Raw genomic sequence first — 21235 nt, 5'->3', positions numbered from 1 at the left:
GGCTTCCACTCTGTTGGATGGCTTCCCACTACCATCACACTCCCAATATAACTGTGTTGCCAATCCCATCATTATGTGCACTCTTGGGAGTTTAGAAATATCCGAAATTTTATTGTAAACTCAAGTATGCTTAAATATATAATGTGTATTGACAAACTAGCTGTTCAATATTCTCACAGCGACTTATTTTCTTGTACCTAGTTTGGCCTTTGGGCATCTTGGCTGGCCTGGTTGGGGATTACAATCCTGGCGTTCCTCAAGGTGTACCGCAACTACAGGCAGGAAGACTTGTTGGACAGCCTGATCGCCGAGAAGGAGCTTCTAATTGGAAGAACCGCCTCCAGGACCTCGTTCCAAGATGAGAAAAGTGGCATGATTTAATACTGGTGCAGAGATTGGCACAAATTCTCAGCCATCCTTACACATAACTTACCCACGGCAGGCTAAACTTGCTTGGATCAAATCGAGTCCATAACATAATTAATGTCGTATAGTAAATGTTCTTCTTTGTAAAGTGACATATTCTTTCAGACCCCCTGCCACACTGGATCAGTATTTAAATGAATATGCTGTTGTAACAATATGTGGACCATGAACACACATCTATCGCAGTATTTCTTAATTTGATTGTATGAATTGGCCAAACGGTCTGTTAATGGACCACTCCATTGGAAATGTGTGTACCAAACATTTTAAACGATTCAATGAGACTTTAAGACCAAGAGGCGAGGAGAACATAGTGTGCAGAACATTTAAAGAAATCCATTATTATCTTCACACCAACTGGTTTCGCTGTAAAGTACGATATGCAAAATCAGTGTTTAGAATGTATTCCCTAAAGAAAAGTGTTATGGCACAGCAGAATGTAAGCAGCACTCTTTTCTTAAAATGTAAATAAGTACTAACATTTCAGGCCGCTGTGGCAATGTCATCGACATTTTGTTTTTAAGAGTGTGACATTTTGTGTATTTCAACACATTGAAAAGCTATTGATCTAGTAACATCAATTCCTCTTCGTATGTATCTCGACACTACCAAAAATATTGAAGTCAAGCAGAATGAGATTGAATACATATATATGTAAAAGTATAGAACCCACAATCCTTCACTGCAATTATCTATTTATAGTTTGATGTCCTCATAACTATTTTGAAGATTTTTCTATTTCTTTTCCCAACATTTAGACAAAGGATATTTTGTTATTTAAAAGTGTCATTGTTGGGTAAGTACATACTTTCTTTCAGGACTTCTCCAGCATTTAGTAAATTATGTGGCCCCCAGATTTGCTCCAGTTTTAAGTTTGTGAATCAGGTATAAAGGTAGAGGTTATACATCAGAGTGCCAGTGCAGGAGAGCATGCCAGAAGGCATTGGGGATGGAGGACCATCTTGAACTGATGGGCCTTACGATTTTTGTAGCTATTTTTCTTAAATAAAGGCAGTCTCATGTAAAGAAAATCAAACAATGGCTGATATAACTCAATTTTAATTAACTTAGAGAAACGTATTTATTGATAATTTATAATGCACCCATTGCAAGCAAAGTTACCGCCAAAGTTTAGATGTGTTCATTTGTTTATTTATTTATGTATGTATTTATTTGTGTTTATGGTTAATACAAACCTTTACACATGTTAAAATACAAATACATTTCATTAAAACGTGAATAGAAAACATAGTATTACAGTATATACACGTTTAAAACCACATGAAATACAATATAATAAACAAGACAGTTAATATCGTCAATAGGTTCAGCTTAGTTTAATGGCTGCTACGCTTCAGTGTAGTTTACTTTAGCCGTATTTATTTTAGTTTAGTGTACTTTACATTACGCCAGTGCACTTCAGTGAAGTTAGCTTTAGTTTACATTACCCAAATTTAGGATACTTAAAAACATCTCCTCATTTGCTGCTGTGAAAATCCAAATATTTGTGACTCAGACCCTTGATTTAGGGCTTCAAGCAGTGTCTACTACTCCATCAGATATAAATGTTTTAGTGCAGTAGGGCAACTCTTTCATTGATGGAAGAGCCGTCTGTCATCGGCCAATCAAAATATTTAAAATCATGGCAACTTTGTCGTTTTTCCCGTTGAAGTAAAACTGAAGAAAAATGTTCTGCCTTGGCACCAACATATTTCGACGCAACCCATCGCTGAAAGTGTACAATATTTTAAGCCAACATACACCAGTTGAACTACAGTAAGATTTGTACGAAATAAAATATCGCTGAAAATTTGAGTTGATACTAGAAAAAATATTTTGCATAGCTGGAAGGCACAACCTTCTCCTTTCATGCACAACTAATATTTCAACTGCATCAAAAAGACACCCTTAATATTACAGTTTTTTTTCCAATTGTGAATAGTTTTATTTATTTATTTACTGATGAATTGTAAAGCGCTAACCAAGAGACATAGTCGCTTTATAGCACTGCGAGAGGATATAACAAGTAGGGGTGTCGGCACTGGTACATTCCAGATCAGTTAAGTGCTGGGGATCGGGGCAAGTGGGAAGTGCACTTTGTCAGACAACACAGACCACAGCTGGAAGAGCACTGCAAAGGAGTAATGAGTAAGCACAGGTTCAAAGGTTTCCAACAAACCTTTAGTACCCGTTCAGGAAGGGAACGACAGGAGGCGTTAGGGATTGAGGAACTTCTTGCACATGTGGGTCTTGAGCTTTTTTTTAAGGATTTGAGTCTTGTATATATTTTTATCTTAACAAAGGTGACCTCAACAACAACAAAAAGTCAAACAATGGGGGTCATTAGAAGTTGGCCGGATGCAGAAAAGTGGTGGAAAATGTGGCGGTAATTCTGTTACCGTCACTTCTCCTGCACCACCGAACTACAGGTTTGCAAGTGGGGTTTACCTGATTTACCTCCAACAAGCAGCTGGAGGTAAATTGGGCCCATTACCAGTGCCGGTAATACCGTAAATTTGCCCCATAGAGTCCTATGGGACCCCATGGAATGGGGAGTGACTGCCATTGCCGGCACCTGGAATATCCTAGTAATACCGGCATATCAGGCGCCAGCAACGGTAATTCCGTTTGCCAGTATCCTGCCGGAAATACTCGTGGGATAGTGGCAAACCCATTATAACCCCCCGATGAATTATATAATTCAGTGCAGTTTACTTTCGTTTTGTTCAGTTTACTTTAGTTAGGTGTACTTTGGTATACTTGGATGACATAATTCAGTGCAGTTTAGTTTAGTTCAGTTTATTTTACTTAGGTGTACTTTGCTTTACTTGGGTGATAGATTTCGGTTTCATTTACTTTAGTTTAGTTCAGTTTACTTTAGTGAGGTGTACTTTGGTATATTGGATGATATAATTCCGTACAGTTTTCTTTAGTTTAGTTCGGTTTACTTTAGGTAGGTGCACTTTGGTATACTATGGGCCTCATTACGACCCTGGCGACCCATTAGCGCCTGATTACGAGGTCCCTTTGCGGCACTGGTCTACACCAGCCGTTAAAGTAGGGACCCGCAAAGGGACCTTGGTGCTAAGTACGGTACCACAATTTGCGGTACTGTACTTAGCGCCTTCCCCATTCCCATTGAGCCCTATGGGGCAAAAATGGGAATGGGGAAGGGCCATGGAGGAAGGGGGAATTACCGCCCCGCCAACCTTGTAATGGGGTGGTAATTCCCCCTTTCTCCATGGCGGAGTCGGTAAAAGCACCATGGTCTTCCGCCTGGGTCGTAATGAGGCCCTATATGTTTTAAATTCCTTTTCAATCACTTTACAGTACTTTATTTATTTATTGATCATTTATGAGGAACCCATTGTGAACAAAGTTACTTTAGCTTAAATTAATAGCAGACATGATTAAGTCTGGTTTACTTTAGTTCAGTTCACTTTAGTGAACTATACATTACATTTGTAAACTTCAGTTTAGTTTTCTTTAGTTCACATTACTTACGTGTACTTCAATTTAGTATACTTATTCTTGGGTACGTGCGCTGGTAGCATGGAAAATGTCATTTTCTGACTACTAAAAAGGAGGGTGTTCATACGTATCCGAATCATCGTACGTCTAAACACGTTGGTCATATCACTCCAGTCCCAGTAAAGGGACCGTTAAAACAATATACAGTTCAATAAAGACAGCAGGAGAATCATGATCAAATATGGATTATCTACCGGGTGGAGCCTGGATCTACTTCTATGATGAGGCTCATCCCAAAATACACAATCCAGTGCTGTGCACTGTACTGTATAGCACAATGAAGCCACCAATAGTGGTAGAAGAGCGCTATACAAGACGACTTACATTACATTTACTGGTTTATAGTGCCTCTTACTGCCCAGTCTATGGGGGATAAGGTATGGGACCAGTCTGCTGTGTTGCAGTGCTAGGTGCACAGAGAGATCCCCAAAGGGACATACTGAAAACAGAAGATCAAAGAAATAAAATAGGACTATTGCAGTCTGGAGTGCTTTTATTACATCCCATGAGTTAATTTATTGGTTTCGTCTTGTGGTGCAAATGCCACTTTACTTCCATGTGCCTGAGTTACCCAACAGAACATGGGTATGTTATGAATAATAATAATAGATTGTAAGCTCGACAGGGCAAAACTAAGTATGTTCATTAAAGTTGTGTGTTTGTGTGTATTTTTATGTGAGGCAGAGGTGTGGAGGAGATGTGTGTCTGCATGTGTGTATTTGTATATGAGGTGGGGTTCGGTCAGGGGCACAGGTTAAAGAGGGACTTGGGGGTGAAACCCACAGATTTCAAAGAGCAGGGGGTGGTGGGAGTGATGTATTTCAAATTATTAAAGACCGTACCAAATCAGTAAAAAGAGGTCGGTAGTTTTTGTGCGCAGCCTTTAATATCCAAGATGATCACATCGAACTGTGTGCTTTAATACTGGGGCAAGGCTTCAACCTGCATTGCAGGCTGTATTGCTGAGGGAAGCCTTGTTGATGGCTTTGCAGCACAAAGATCTTAATTCTGCACCAGTGCAACCTTTCTAATAATGTTTAATCAAATACAGTAACATGGCTTCAATTCTGTCAAGTTTAATTGTAAGTTTCCGTGCCGATGTATCGTTACAACAAAAGAATCTCTGGATTAAGCTTCTGCCACTTGAAAATACTAACTGTTTGTGTCGAGTTATAGATGAGTTACATTGTTCTATTCTTTTTAAGACATGTGACTCACAGTTTTCATATAGCTACTGCTTATCTTTATTTATTTAATTGTTTTTTTATAACGCACCTAACACCGAACCTGAGTTTGGTTCCTATGTGCAGAGTTGGGATTCGAACCTCTGTTGCCCTGCGTGGTCTTGCTTTCAAGACGAGCGTGTTGCCCCTGTGCTATCCTCCGTTAACTCCATGGTTTCAAGTGTAGAGCTATTTGTAGAATAATTAATGTTGCTGGGGGGCTGGATTACAGAAATGCTGCTATCAGGAACTATGGGTTGCCCGTGGAGAAGGCTATTGACAAAGAAGTTACTTCAGACTTACACCAAGAAAGTCAGCAGTAAATCTGATGTACTCCAAGTAACCTCAGAGTTACGCACAAGAACGTCTAGGTGAATCACAATAGCCCTCTCTCGGAGTAAGTCAAGAGTACGTCAGAACACTCAATACGTCATTAAATCATATTCAATGCTTACATTCTTTATTAATGAATTTAATCAATTTCATGGGCATTTAGGAGAAAATTAAATGTATTTGACAGCAAATCTTGAAAATTGAATTAATGTAGTATTAAAGACGAGGTGGCTTCTTGGTGTGAGGAATTGGGAAAGGTGAATAGAGAAAAGACATATGCGTAGTCAGCAACTAATCTTCTTGAAAAAGATTTGAGACAAATTGGTGATCAACCAATGTAGCGGGAACTAAAGATCTTTATGATGACATTTGCGTCACATTCGAGCTTGTGTCGGTAAGTCTTTCATAACCACTTATTTTTGCTTTTGTGTGACATTGTACAGACATCCAACCACATTGTTGCTTTGATTCTTCTGAGAGCAATACAGAATATGTGGGAGATACACAAATAACTTACAATGAGTAACCCTGACATACTCCTGGCCTACTAGAATTAAGTCAGGAGTAAATCAAGAGTAACTCGTAGTAACGTCTTAGTGAATTGAATAGCGCTTTAGTGTGTTAAGTCAGGAGTGAGCCGAGAGCTGCTCAGATAGCGAATTGAATAGCCCTTTAATGTGTTTAAGTTAAGGGGTAAGTCAGAGGAATTCCTTTGCGAATCTGACAGATAATGTCAGGTTTTGCTGCCAGTGATCTTAGTCTCAGAGAATAAATTGAAAAGTCCTCAGCAGCAGCAAGTTCATTTGTACAATAACTGCGTCAATATCATGCTAGTGGATTCCTAAATGAATCTCACCGGCCTACTTTGAATGTATGAACTAAGTTAACTTTATCCTAATTATGCAGGCTATTTATATGTGTATATAATTATCACTTCATAAGCAGGTGACTTTGCTTTGCCTCAGCATTTGAACAGTGCCTTCCATGTGCAGTGCTTGGAATCAGTGTAGCTTACTGCAGAGTACTGAGACTTGTACATGTTCTGATTCTTGAGCAATTGTTTGTGCGCTTGCGCTTGGTAAGAATGTGCATGTTATGCTATGAAAAATTCTGCTTGAAATGCCCGTCTGTATTCATTTTATACTGCCTAGTCCCACTGTTCACTGAGCGAGAGGCTCAACTGTGGAGCCCAAAGCATGGTCACCGCTATTTGGAAAGCATATTGAAAATTCACGACAAAGCTTTTCCTGAATAAAATTGGTAATATGAAATTGTGTTTCCATTGTTTGTGTTTATAATAGCCGGGAAATGTCTACACTATTACTTGAAAATGCCAAAGCATCAACATAATAACAAGAAAGCCTTCTAAATCTTTGTAGAACAATGTTTTTTTTAAATTTAATTGTATATTTGTTTCAGTTGTAAATTCCAATTTTTCCAATAGAACAAAGGGAAGAGAAATAAAAAAGGAAAACATTTCAGAAATGTACACACACATTTACACATACACATGACCTTGCAGACAAATAACAGAAAAACAGTGAACAAATTACAGTATATAGACTAGAAATTTCATCAAAGTTTAGCAGGAATATCATATTAAGTAGTTAGTCAACTCAAGATATTTGATCATGTCTTTAAAAGTCAGTAGGAAATCAACTGTAACAATATTTCGCAACACAGATCAATTTTTAAGCAAAAGAAAAAAGCCCTCTATCATAAAACAACCTTGAATAAAGTCTTAACCAGACAAAATTCAATCCATCTAACACAGGTTAATTAGTGACAAGTCACTGTAGCAAATATGGTATAATAATGACATTCAAATGTACAATACACTTGAAATGAAAACATGCTCAGAAAGTGAAAGAACATATCACTATTAATGGATATTAAAAAAGTAGAATTATGTTACAAAATGTTTTCCAAGCTTTTCGAAACTATCAGTCGTTTTTTGTATTTCGCAAAAGAAAGAAATACAGAAATAAATATTGTCCATACTCCCCATCGAGACATGGCAAATTCTAAAGGAGACAGATTTCCTTGAAAGAATCAATTTAAAGAATGCTAGCAAGCCAGTCGAGGATCCATGGGGCCGACCTTTACTTTGAATCTGCTAATCATGCCACAGTATACTTTGCTATGACTGTAGGAGCTTAGCGATGACAATTCACGTTTTGCAGAGGCGTGAACAAACCTCCAAAATGGACTCCTAGTAAAGTTTTAGACCTCTACAGAAGCACAAGAGCACCTCACATAGACCTCTCATTCATTACCCGACCGCCGGCATCATTTGGAAATCAGGCCAACAGTCGTCTACCTTGATAGGATGTGCAGCAACCACAATGTTTCGCAAAGGGCTTTCTCTTGCATCTGCCTCATTATTCATAGACACGTCTCTTTCTCAATTAGAGGACCTTCCATTTTCAACAATGCTGGCCCTTTATTTACTTATTTGTCACTTCTTTTCTGGGACTAGCCCATTTTGTCTAAAACCTGAATCTCTAAAATTCTAATGAGATCTACCAGGTGAAACCTTTCAAAGTGTTTTTGAGGTTTTGGCAAATGAAGCTTAAAGTTCAAACTTGTGTCTACATAAGACAGATGTTATGAACTACATATTATTCCCAGCAAGGTATTTGGGAGAAACAGGAGTAAGAAGTACACCTAAGGTAACTCAAGAGATGGGACTTTATTTAGAATAGAGCTAGATTGTGATTAGAAAGAGATTTTTAGACTAGAATTAAATTTAGAGTTAGGATCCAAGGCAGGTGTATGGGATTTTGTGTGGGTTCTTGCAAGGCAGGTGTATGGGATTTAGTGTGGGTTCTTGCAAGGCAGGTGTATGGGAATTTGTGTGGGTTCCTGCAGGAATATGTGCCTTTTATCCTCAAGAGACAACAACAACATGAAAACACATTGAGGCTCATGTTTTTTTTATTTTGATTAAGCGGAGCAGAAAAATACAGACATCCATATATGATGTTTTGGCATATAAGGAAACAAAATTATAGATAGGGACATGTGATTTTTTTTGTGTGGAAAGACAACAGCAAATTTCAGAAAAGTATGTATGACTTTTTGGCAGGGGAACCGGAGTACTGTCTTTGACTTCAACTGACGTGAGGAGCCATGCTGAGAAAGTGGGGAGCTGATAAACATTTGATGGAGCCACGGAACAATCAAAACCATCAAAGGAAGAGGGAGACACATAATGGGGCTGGTAGATGTCATTCTGGGGCTTGAGTTGGAGAGCGGAGGAACCTCTGCAGCCTTTGACCCGCAATAAGAGCTAAAGCCCCCAGGCCAGACTAATGCAACCAGAAGCCCATGAGAGAAGACTCTCGAGAGAAGGTGGGTGGGAGAGTGCGGACCAGACTGCAGAGCCTGTATGTCGGAGTGGCGCACCTGAACACTAAAAGAAGGAGAGTAGCTTGGACACAGTGTTGTTGTCTGAAGTTTAGGGTTAGGAGAGAGGAGAATCAGCATTGAGAGAATCATAGAGTTTTGGAGAATGAAAAAGGTGAGGAATCCTGCAAAGAATGAGGATGAGGGGAAGGATTGGAGAGAGAAAGCGAGTGAGCGACAGACTGATAAAACCAAGCAAAGGCATCAGTTCAGCTAAGAGGAGTGAAATCCTGAGTCGCTAGTAAAATGCTGTTAGTCCATCCATAATTGAGACATCAAAATCTATGCTAGGATATGCAGTACAAAATCCCAAGACTGACTTAGGACAGAGTATGTATAAAAGATGAAAATTTCTCAAAGCTAGGCAATGAAGAGTGGAGGATCAGATCTGAAAAAGAAAGTAACCATCACAAAGTGGTACCCGTGAGTCTCCATGTTACAATCAATAATAATCATGTTGCTGTATCATACTTAATAGAGCTGCATTTTTTTGTTAACAAACAAGCTATCACAAAGGAGAAAAGCAGATCACACATAGACGCACATGTTTTTGGTGCATGAGAACACAACATACCAGAGAAGCATTTGCGATTTATTTGAGTGCAGCAGATATTTTCTTTGTCATACGTTGCTTATCCTCAGTACCTCCCCTTGTACCCTTCAATAGCTTCTTGATGTGGCATGCTTGACCTCTGGCCAGCAACTATTCTTTGTTCATGCATGAATTTCTATTTCCAGCCTCTGTCGGCTCTGCAGCTCTGGTCTCTCGAGTTTTTCAGTTACTATCACTGAGAGCCGGCATCCATCATTTTAACATTGCCGCTTCTCACGTGTTATACTTTCTTCTGCAGCAAGCTTCTAGATGGCTCATCTACCTTGCGTTTCTGCGTATATATGTTCACTACTAATCTGGTTACTTATCTTCTTTGTATATATGGTTCTTCTCACTCGTATATGTTTCATTTTGTTTCTTCAGTTACATCTTTTTTCTTACGTATTCTTATATTGTTTCACTGCGTCATTGTATCTTCTCCTTATGACATCACTTTGCACCTGTCAGATCTTCTTTACAACTCCTCGTTATTCAGTGGTGTCTGCAATTCTCATGTTACCACCTCAGTACGAGGGGACATTCAATACAGTTGTCTGAGTGCAGAACATCTCACATACACTCAATGTGGTATTGGAATGATACCTGGTGTCATGCACAATGTCTTCCTGTCATTCATCCAGTATGATGGAGGAAGGCGGTGGAGCCTATCAGTGATGCACACATCTATTCCTCTACATTTCCTCCTCTGATTGAGTCCTCAACCACCTTCTCTTCCTCAATTGTCTTAATTTTCTACAAAATGACTTCTTCAGGATCCATATCTTAATCACCCCCCTCAGGTCATCTGCATTCTTGATGTGTTCATCCATGCTCCTGGTCATATGACACTACTCCCCAGTTGGTTGACAGAACACCCAACGCCCTACAAAGTTCTTATGATCCTTTGGGTAACAGAACTTCATTTCTGGGGGTTCGAGGGGGCTTCCTTTCAGGTGTTCATGGGTAGTGTTTTCGGGTTGTGTGTGATCATCAGTCACACTATTTACATCGATCATTATCTTCATCCAAATTGCTTTCTTTGCTATCTTCTTGTATTGTCTAATGAATATCCTTATAAGACAGAATACCAGCAATGCTAACACTAGTATTGCTCCAAGTAGTTTGAAGGTACTTTCCAGCCAGGTTGGAACCCATGAGAACAGGGACGTAAACCAATCTTCATCCTCGGTCTCATCTACTTCATCCACCATCTTTGTATGCAGGGTTCACAGCATAGTTATTGCTTCAGTCATGGTTCCATTTTGTCCATCATGGGCAGGTTTGAATGTACAGCAAGAATGCCCAATCTTGGCGCACACGCTTCCTTCCATTGCTGTAATTAAGTTCAGGACATACCTGTTCTGGAGTGTCATGTGTCTGATGGCCCTCAGTTCTTCTCTGATCACATTAAATCCTTTTATCATCATGTAGATTGTTTGTAGTAGCTCCCACATAGTGGTCTGTAGCCGCTTAACATTTACTGCAGTCTGAATTACTGGTATGAATATAGCTGTGATTATCACTGCCATTCTAGTGAAAAATGTATGTTAATCTGGAATGTCATAATATGTATCTATTGATTTTGCTGAGAAATTATTCTCCTGCTTTTGTCGAATGAGGCTACATCATCTCTTCTTCCTCAGGTCTGCATCCATTTTTAGGAAACCTTCAATATGGAGCTCACTATGGGAAATCACCAATGCAGGAACATGTATAATCAGCAAAGAACACGTTCCTCCCCAATTTTTAGGCAGCTGCATATAAGCCTTGGAATCACAAGCCCAATAGCGATACATTTTCATGGCAGTGCCTCAATTCATTCCTGGTACTTCAAGCGTCTGCATGCATCCTTTATTTTCTCCAACTAGAACCAGGCCTTTGTTCCCGAAACATGTTTTCGCATTCTGTATTGGTATTCTGGACACCGGTCCTGCTTCATTTACAACCCATGTTAGTAATTTGGAATACTTGGCCCATGACTTTAGTCATCCGTCGTTTACAATTTGCACTATGTCGTCTAATTCTTTCATCAATAAATGTGCCCTGCATGTGAACATTCCTTCTTCCCATCCTGCACTGGTAGCAACTCTTCCATATACCAATAACTGAGGTCTCTCCCAGCATCCTGGCAATCCTGGTGTTTCCTGTCCATCTGCACATCCCAACCACTTCTGTGCAGCAATCCTTATCATTTCTCCAATTATAGCACCAAATCAATATATGAGCATTCTGCTTGTCCAATGTAGATCTTTTACCATCTTCTGCATTTTTACGTTAGCATCTTCATATGGAAATGATTTCTTCGATCACCATCGTAGGTTTTCCCATCTTCCTTTGAATTTTCCTCTTGTTGTACACAATGCTAGATGGCTGAGGCACTTCACATCGTGTGCAGATATTTCTCTTTCGATGAATGCTCTGGATACCTTCATGAAATAAGGGATGAGAGAGCTTACGTAGCAGCTTTCATCTGATGTTCTCTTCACCACCTCTCTCACGTGTTGATAACACATGTTATCTTTCAAATGCGCTGAATTGTCAAGACATGAATTTATACCTTAATTGTCTTCCCCTACATCCCTTTTAGATCAGGCAATTTATTCAGAAATATCAGAAAAAATATTACTCGTGCCTTTGTCAGGGATAGAAAGAGACGTCTCATTCTCAGGTATTTCCCTTGAATTATAAAACAATATCTCACGAAATGTAAAGAGCATAAGAAAATACAAACAACACATGAGGCAAAATGTAATTTTAAGAAGCATTGCCATTGTATTCAAATGCCACATGATGTTGCTTGGAGTAGCTGATCTACTTGTGAATGTATGTTTTATATAATGGAAAATTCCCCTTTTTGATTTACTGTGTTCACCTTTGAATTACTTTGAAAATGTGCAATTTAGTCAGAACAAGAAGTGAATAATGATGATGGCTATAATAACTCTGCGAATGAGAAGACTGTATTATTAGGATTTCCAAAAAAGGCAACAACATCCACGTTCCGTCGCACTACAGCTGTTTATGTACGTAATATGTAAACAAATACAGCATGCAGAAATGCGTGCAGCTTATCAGGCAACATAGAATGTGTTATGCAATTTTCGTGTTGTGTTTTTCAATGTTAAATTTACTTTTAATTCAACTGAGAGAGTTCTGGAACAGCTGAAAGTCCATTAATTCCCCATTAGACTCAGTGAATGTCAATGTTGTTCCAAATTGTTTTTTTCAATCCATTATGGATGGATGGATAGAGGCAGGTCCATGCACGCACCCCAATGCCACATGCACTGACAAGTTCCTCTTGTGTGAGATATTTCCCAGATGTGGTGTGTGTGAAGTCCTGTGGTCTGACAATGGGGCCCGCATTTTGTAAATGAGATGTTTGCGCAGATAGTTCTTCTATTCGGAATAAAATGTAAGGTTTCCTGAGCCTGGAGTATAGTATCTATAAGAGCTTAAATGGGCTAGTGAAAGAAAGGATTGCTAAGACTGACATGTCCTTGAAAAAGGGGTGGCTATATTGCCTACCCTTTGCTTTATTTACCCTAAGAAATCATCCTAGCTCAGATCACCACCTAACACCTCATGAGTTGGTGACTGGACATCGCATGAGAGTACCTCTTGTTCCTCTTGCTCGAGTAAAAACGGATGCCAAAACATTAGGTGATGAGATGCATGATTATTTAACATGTATCACTGATAGTGTTTCTTTTATTTCTCAACAGATCAACAATCGGAGGGAAGGGTCAAAGTAGATTAAGGAAAAGAAACAACCAACTGATTTAATTGACTCTCTTAAGCAGCCTATTCTGTATCCAGGAGACCAGGTGCTCGTGAAGAGCTTTGTAAGAACCTGGATCAAACCCAGTTTTGAAGGTCCATATATAGTTGAAGTGGTCACCCCACTGCTGTTATAATGCAAGGGAGAAGGTCTGCCAACAAGACAGCACCAACCTAGTACCAGGACCCCACAGGGGGCTCAAGAACTTTGACAATAGCCTTGATAAAGACCCTTTGGGTCGAAACACGTGTCAGCTGACAAACAAGGCACGCAATTGCCCTTAGTATAATTTATGCTTATCATTGTAATATGAGAAACAATCCAACACTTTTACCAATAAAAGTGAAACTTGTATCGCACTAACACAGTGTCAACAAGAAAATTTAAACTATTGAAGCAAGATAGCCAGGAGAAAACTTCCTTATGATCTATTTCGTCATCTCTTTGTCTCCTACTCTTTCTCATTTCTTCTTCCTTTCTTCTCATCTCTCTATTTTCTTCTTCATCTTCCCTTCTTTGCAACCTATGTTCTTTCAATCTTTGGGCTACTACTTCTTCACATTTCTTGTCTTCTATTCTCTCTTTCTCTTTTCTGTTCTTCATATCTTCTCCGTTCTTCCTTTTGTTTCCTTTCCTTTGCCTTCTCTTCCTTGCAGGCCCTTTCTCATTTCTTTACTTCTTTTCTCTTTCCTCTCTTTCTTCTTCCTCTTTAACATCGGCAATGCCCTTTCCATCTAGTTTAAGTAGTATCTGTCCTCCCATCCACTCATTTTGTGCTATTGTCATCCCACTTACTTTGTCCTTCTCTCTTTTTTATCTCCTGACTCCTCTTCTATTTGAATCTGTCTATCAATTCTCTCGTCACGCTCTTTATGCTTATTGCATATAGACATATATTTACTTTCTTTATACTGACTTTCTTCCTTGCTGTCTTCGCTATTATAAGCGAGAGGTGTGTATTTTGGATTGACATACCCCACCACTGCTTTTAATTCCTTTAGAGGATAAATCCCCTGTTTACCGTCTATTGTGATATCAGCTTTAGGAACAGAAAGGGGATCTGACAGCCGTATGTTCTTCTCTGTATGCTGATTAAGCATCCACTCCTTGTTTGGCGTTTCTTCTCTCTCACTCTGGTACATCTTCCAAAGTTCTAAAACAGCAAACCTTTTCTGTAGTTTCTTCCCCGCATATGTAGCATGGAAGTATGTTGTCATGTGTCGCAGTACAGCCTTCGATAATGAATCTTCTTGAGGCCACAGCATGAGTGTTTTGTTAGTCGTACCATTCACTCACACTGTATCGTGATAATGTCCCGCATAGATGTAACAGGGGAATGTCCCCATACTGACAAGTTGTTTTGGACTGTGAATATTTACCGGAATGTTTTTGTATCAATTCATAGATACCTGTTATTGTTATTGATAGTTTTAAGAATTTTATCTTATCCTATTTTTTCTCGAAGGTTTGATGAAATTCTGCTTTTCTTTAAATACTCTCCTCCTGAGTTTGATTGGCGCCAATCGCTTTTTTTTAGAGGGTCTAATAGTTTGTTCAATTTTATAGCTATCGTTCTTATATTTTTTTAAGCCTGCAACCTATTTTATCACCACTAATATAAAACATGTCAATATATTTTCTACTCTGATATTTTTCAAAATCCCCCAAGACACGTGTGCACAATTTTTCTATGATCGTCTTGTCTCATCCTTCTGATAGACATATCTCTTCCCTATTTTACTCCATTTAGGAGTGTGTCATGCACCCTCCCTTGGTTGTAACCGCAGCAATCTCTTAAATAATACTCTATTCCGGAGTGTGGTGCAATCCCTTCTCTGGCCTTGGGGTATCTCTTTTTCCCAAGCAAATCCCAAACAAATCCTGTTACGTTCTCCCACTATATGCAATATGACCGCTCCCCTTTTATCTGCCACTTTCGATGTCTCTACTTACATCTAGTGTTCAGCTCGAGGCCTTCGGTATCGACTCTTCCCCAATTGACCAGTTCGCCTTCAGTCCATGGGCTGCCTGCCGGGACCGGACAGGAATTTCTTCAAAGGGGCCCCTGCCATCATCACACATGTTATACTGCCGCTCTCCGCAGGAAACTCTGTGGTCTTCCGGCTAATGGTGTAATGCATTGAGCATCCGAGGGTCTTGATCTTCAACCATCTGCACCGCTACCAAATGTGCAGTAGCACTTTTTGGGCATATCTATGTACAGAATGGAATTACCAGAACAAATAATCCTGGACCCAAATAACCAGGCAGACTCAGAGAATATGACAAATGGCTTCTTTATTTTCAATTCAATAAAGTAGGGTAATCTGGTGAACAACGAATTATAGTCCACACACTCACAATGCAGATTAGTTACACAAAGGCTTTATACCTCAAAGTGAGTCGGCTAGGACGTCATCCTATGTGGCAAATAATAAAACCTATCAGACTTGGGGATTGGTTTATAGAGTCTATGGGCCTCATTACACGGATGGCGGCACCGCCCTGGCGGAAAGGGGAATTACCGCCCCATTCCAAGGTTGGCGGGTGGTAATTCCCCCTTCCACCATTGCCCTTCCCCATTCCCATTTTTGGCCCATGGGGCTCAATGGGAATGGGGAAGGCGCTAATTACGGTACCGCAAATTGCGGTACCGTAATTAGCTCCCTGGGTCCCTTTACGGGTTGGTTTTTAACACCTGCAAAAAGCAGGCGTTAAATCCCCCAACCCGCAAAGGGACCTCGTAGTAAGGCGGTAAGGATTTACTGGTACCGGTATTTTACCGGTACCGGTAAATCCTTACCGCCATGCGTGTAATGAGGCCCTATAAGTGTTAGTTACTTTATTGGCTGCTCCTCTCTGTTAGGCAAGCCTCAAACCTCCTTCTAACTATGTATAATACAGGTTATAATAGTATAACGGTAGCGGATTGGCTCATGCAACATCGCATGCTCATCATTTCATAGGGCCTCATGATAGGTTAGCATCCTCTCCCAACCATGGACAGTTGGCTCATTAGCAGCACGTAAACAAAACTCAGGTGTGGAGAACAACATCAGACTACTGCCCACTTGCCCAATTAGTTCTACCATCTCTCATCAGCCAAGCCTTCAGCCAAGGCCTCTTCTTTGTAGTTGACCTTGCGAGCTGTTTTCTTCTCTGTGACTTTTAAGGGAGTTTAGGTACACCACTACCTTCGTCTGGAGCTTAATGAATAGGATGTGTGTTCAAATTCTGAATCACATGTGAGGAGACCACGATTTTGTCAATGTTGCCTGTTATTTAGTGCTATTTGATTCAATTAAGTTGGGTGTCATTACTCTTCTTGGCCTCTGGAGACTTGGTTGCTCCATCTCCCATAGGCTATTCTGCATCTTTTATTGTCAAGCCTTGGCACTTGCGAATGTTCGCTTGTTACTTAAGAAGAAACATATGTCCTGCATACGTTGCTTATCCTCGGTAACTCCCCTTCTACCCATCAGAGCATTCTCCCTCTGGCATCCTTGATCTTTGGCCAGCAGCTATTCTTTGTTCATGCATGAATTTGTATTTCCATCCTCTGTCCGCAGTGCAGTTCTGGTCTCTCTCCCTCACGCTATTCACTTACTATCATTGAAAGCCTGTGTCCATCTTTTCAACATGGCCGCTTCACCCATGTTATGTTTTCTACTGCAGCAAGCTTCTATATGGCTCATCTACCTTGTGTTTCTGCTTATGTACATTCACTACTCATCTTGTTCCTTATCTTCTTTGTATATATGGTTTCTTATCACTCCTATATATGTTTACTTTTGTTTCTTCAGTTACATCTTCTTTCTTAAGTATTCTTATATCGTTTCAGTGCATCATTGTATATTCTCCCTATGAGATCACTTTGCACCTCTCAGATCTTCTTTACAACTCCTTGATATTCAGTGGTGTCTGCAATTCTACTGCTACCACCTGAGTACGAGGGTACATTAGATATTGGAATGATACCTAGTGTCATGCACGATGTCTTTCTGTCGTTCATCCAGTATGATGGAGGAGCGGGGGGCTTTCAGTGATGTACATGGCTGCTCCTCTACAGGTTTTTTGGAGCAGAAGGATACATTCAAAGAGATGCACTCCTGAGTTTTGCAGAGGGAATGAACACAAACTCCCAGAGAGGCCTATGTCATTTTTTAGGGTGGAGAGAATACACAGTCACAAAGAAGAATCTGTGATTTATTAAGTGGATGAACACAAAACCACAGATAGGGAATCATGATTTTTTGATGGGGAAGATCAAAATGGCATATACATAATGTATGTATTCGGTGGAGGTGAACAAGAAATCACTAAGAAGCCCCTGTGATTTTTTGTGTGAAGAAGAACACTAGATCACAGTGAGACACATATGATGCATTGATACAGGAGAACACAAAGTACATATGCCCAAACCTGAACCACCTAAACATTCCAGGAGTACGTGCTGGTTGACGAGTGCAGCTGTCAGGTGCTTCTCACCACATACTGTAGGCACTGGAGAATCACAAATTTGGTGCGAGCCTGTGTGATAATGTCAGTCATTGAGTAGCCACAGATCTCTCCCTACGCAAAGACCAGTGTTATCTGGTATTTTGGAACAAAATGCAACAGTACATGCATAGCTGTTGGAACTGGATCACGTGAAGAAGGAGGTAGTTCTGGAGGTGGAAATTCAGCCTTCCTCATCCGGTGCACAAAAGTAAGAGCAGCACATCTTGTTAATTCATGAACAGGGAGGAAAATCAGTACACAATATGCAAGAGTCTGCGGTTGAAAGTTCTCCGCCTCTCAGCTCCACTGACTCAGCTATGGGTTTTTTTGTTCCATCGCGTGGGGACAATGTTGCAGATCAGGAAGATGCAAACATTGAGAAACCAATGGAAGGGACAGACAGCGAGGGACAGACGCTAAATACGGGCATGCACAATCTCTTCCCAAAATGACCTCTTTGCACAAACACACAGATATATACAGGCAGGGTTGGCCTAGGCATCCATACCTTACTTGCTTGTTTTTGTGTGCCCCTTAGTGACAATACCCAGCTCCACGTCCTCTCATGGTAGAAAAAAGTGCTGAATCATCACATTTAGGCCTGAAAATGCCTACCATATTTATAATGACCCCATATTAATATTGTATTACTACATGAATCCCACTTTTCTCCAACCAACCATGCTACTTTTGCCACTGGAGGTTGTTGTTATACGTATTTCTCCTCCGTCCCTTCCCAATCTAGTGAAATAGTTATGTTGCTGCATAACTCGTTATATTCCAAACTCCGAGCAATGGTTAAAGATTAAGAAGACTGTAAACTAATAGTTACATGTGCTGTAGCTACACATAATATCACGGTCATATAGATTTATGCTACAAATACACATGTTCCCTTGACATGTGTTATTGGTTTGCATCTCACTTAGTGTGGATTTTGGACATGGTCATCATTTCGGGCGATGATTGTAACACCATTCTCAATGCATGCAACTATAGATCGAGCAGGGTGACTAGGAGCCTTTCTAAATCCTGCAAGACTACACACGATTTGGATTAGGAGACATTTGGAGAGTGGACCATAACACAGAGCAGGTTCTTTTTCTTTTGCTTTTCGTTGCATGACGCAGCTTACTGTATTGATGTATCTTAATCTCCTGCTGTTTTGTTCACTGGACCACTGATTCTCACATATTTCTGAGAACCCTGTCAGATTATTCCTGAGTATGTCTGGGAATTCTTCTCCCCACTTCCCCCACATTTCTAGGGCATGGAGTTTCAATACCACATTGTTTTCTGCAAATCCATTCGCAAGGACATCCTTGAATTTTTACCTTCAATACAATGTCGGTTGACTGTAATTTGCTGGTTTACGTAACTTTTCATTGTTTATTTTAGGTATGTGTATATCAGGGAAGTTGGAACTTTGCAGGTGATTAAAGATGATGTGTATTATGTTGAGCGCCCCATTTGAGCTCTGAAGGAGGCTTTGGATCACTGATTCCTGTTTACAGTGGAGGGAATCGGCTCAGTCGTGCAGGCAATAAGTCCTCTGGGCTGACAAACTTCTTCTGGCCGGATTGTATAAGGTCTAGCATGTACGAAGAAATATATTAAAATGGGTTCACTCCCAAAAACACCATATTCTGCATTGGCTTTTTGGTCTGTAGCATCAACTGTGTCCAGATATTCCAATGGTGGCTGTATTTTTGGATGCAGAGAAGTCAACCTTTTTCATTTTTTCGATATTTAGGGGATTGATGTTTGCTCTGAGATTTCGCGCCATTACATATCATCTACCTGTAGCTAGAGTTTACACTAATGGCTTCATTTCAGTGGACTTTCGATTGGAATGCAGCACCCAGCAAGGGTCAACACTATCACAGTTTCTCCACCATTGCTCGTCACAGAGACTGCAGATGCCTTGGTGGAGGTCATTCATGACTATGAAATAGATTGATGGATCCAGTTGTAGTTCAATAAGATAGTCATCTCTTTTTATGCAAATGAAATTCAGTTTTTTTGTTAAAAGTCCTGAGAGCAATCTAACCCCTATCGTGCAGGAAGTACTGCATTTTGGAAGACTACCTGATCTTCAGATAAATTGTAATTAATCACAAATGTTTCCTTCAACACCAGCTGATTCTGTATGGGAGGGGATGCGGGACATTACTTGGATCTAAGGTATCGTGGTGTCAGAGTAAGCCATACTATCCAACAACTGCTTTGCGTCATTGATCACAGGATGGGTTCACCAATCTTAATCTGTAATTGGCTGCATTTTGGTTCTCAAGATGGCGATATTTGCTGGATTTCTTTATCTGTTCTTATGTATCTCTTTTCAGCTCTCTCAGTCTTTCTTTCGTAAATCCTATAGTATTTGCATAAGATTTCTGTGGCCAGGTGGCAATTCCACAGGGAAATGGAAGACTGTTACAGCACCATATGAAGAGTGTGGACTGGAAACTACCTCCATCTCCTTTTGGTTCTCTCTTACAGATGATGTACAATATGTTCAAGTACGGCGAGCTACTGTGATCCCCTCTTCTTTGAAAACCATTATGCTTTGGTGACTATGCGGTTAGAACCTCTTGTGTCACATGGCAGAGGTTGCCACATTTCAGGTATTATTATATTAAAACATTTATAAAGCTCAACAAAGGGCCAAAAAGGGCGTCTAGGCTCTAAACTGGAGCGGGTGAGGCAGGCTCAAAGTACTAGATGTCAGTAGATTAGCAGGAAGGAAGGAAACGATTGAACAGATATGTCTTCAGGACTTTCCGAAAAATACAATAGTCTGACAAAGTTCCTAAAACAACAGGGAGGGCATTCCACAAGCTGGGTGCCAGCACAGAAAAAAAGAGACCTCCTAAGCGGTTTCGACAAAATTTAGGGATCCTAAGGAATTGATGAGAGTCGGAGTGCAAGTGTCTTGTTGGGCAGTATTTCTGCAATTTATTTCTCAGAAAAAGAGGGCCTACATTATGAAAGGCTTGGTGGGCTACACAAAGAGTCTTGAACTCCATACGGGCAGCCACAGGAAGCAAATGCAGGCAACGTAGCAAAGGCATAGAGGGAGTCAAACGAGGTACTCCAAGTGCCAGATGAGCTGTAGCGTTCTGTAACACCTTCATCCGCTGGATCTGGTACTTGGGTTGGCCCAGATAGATGCCATTACAATAGTCCAATTAAATAATTACGGTAGATGTCACCAGGTTTATCCTATTTTCAGCAGGGGAAGAATTTCCCTGAGAGCCATTAATCTCCCAAACCCATCACTGCAAATGGCAGATATCTGGGCGTCAAGAGACCCATTAGGTAGACATTTGACTCCAAGGCTCTTTACAGAAGAGCACAGGGAGAGGGGCAAGGGCCGAGAGAATCTGGACAATAGCGAGAAGTCCAAAGATGATCTCTCTCCTGAGTGCCCACCACCAGCAC

At 40.4% G+C, this 21235-nt stretch overlaps 1 protein-coding gene across 1 annotated transcript in view; it reads left to right on the top strand.

The window, feature by feature from the left end:
* The window catches only part of TMEM179 (transmembrane protein 179), a 103458-nt gene extending 96674 nt beyond the window's left edge, over positions 1-6784 (top strand). Inside the window, exon 4 of the mRNA XM_069638140.1 lies at positions 202-6784. Coding sequence (XP_069494241.1) covers positions 202-381 — 180 coding nt within the window. The 3' untranslated portion in view covers positions 382-6784. The remainder of the gene's footprint in view (positions 1-201) is intronic.
* The last annotated feature ends 14451 nt before the right edge of the window (positions 6785-21235 follow it).

The sequence above is a fragment of the Ambystoma mexicanum genome, chromosome 14 (assembly GCF_040938575.1).
Source record: "Ambystoma mexicanum isolate Mex_15411 chromosome 14, UKY_AmexF1_1, whole genome shotgun sequence".
In the NCBI taxonomy this organism is placed as follows: Eukaryota; Metazoa; Chordata; class Amphibia; order Caudata; family Ambystomatidae; genus Ambystoma; species Ambystoma mexicanum.
This window is presented reverse-complemented; position numbering and strand designations above follow the sequence as displayed.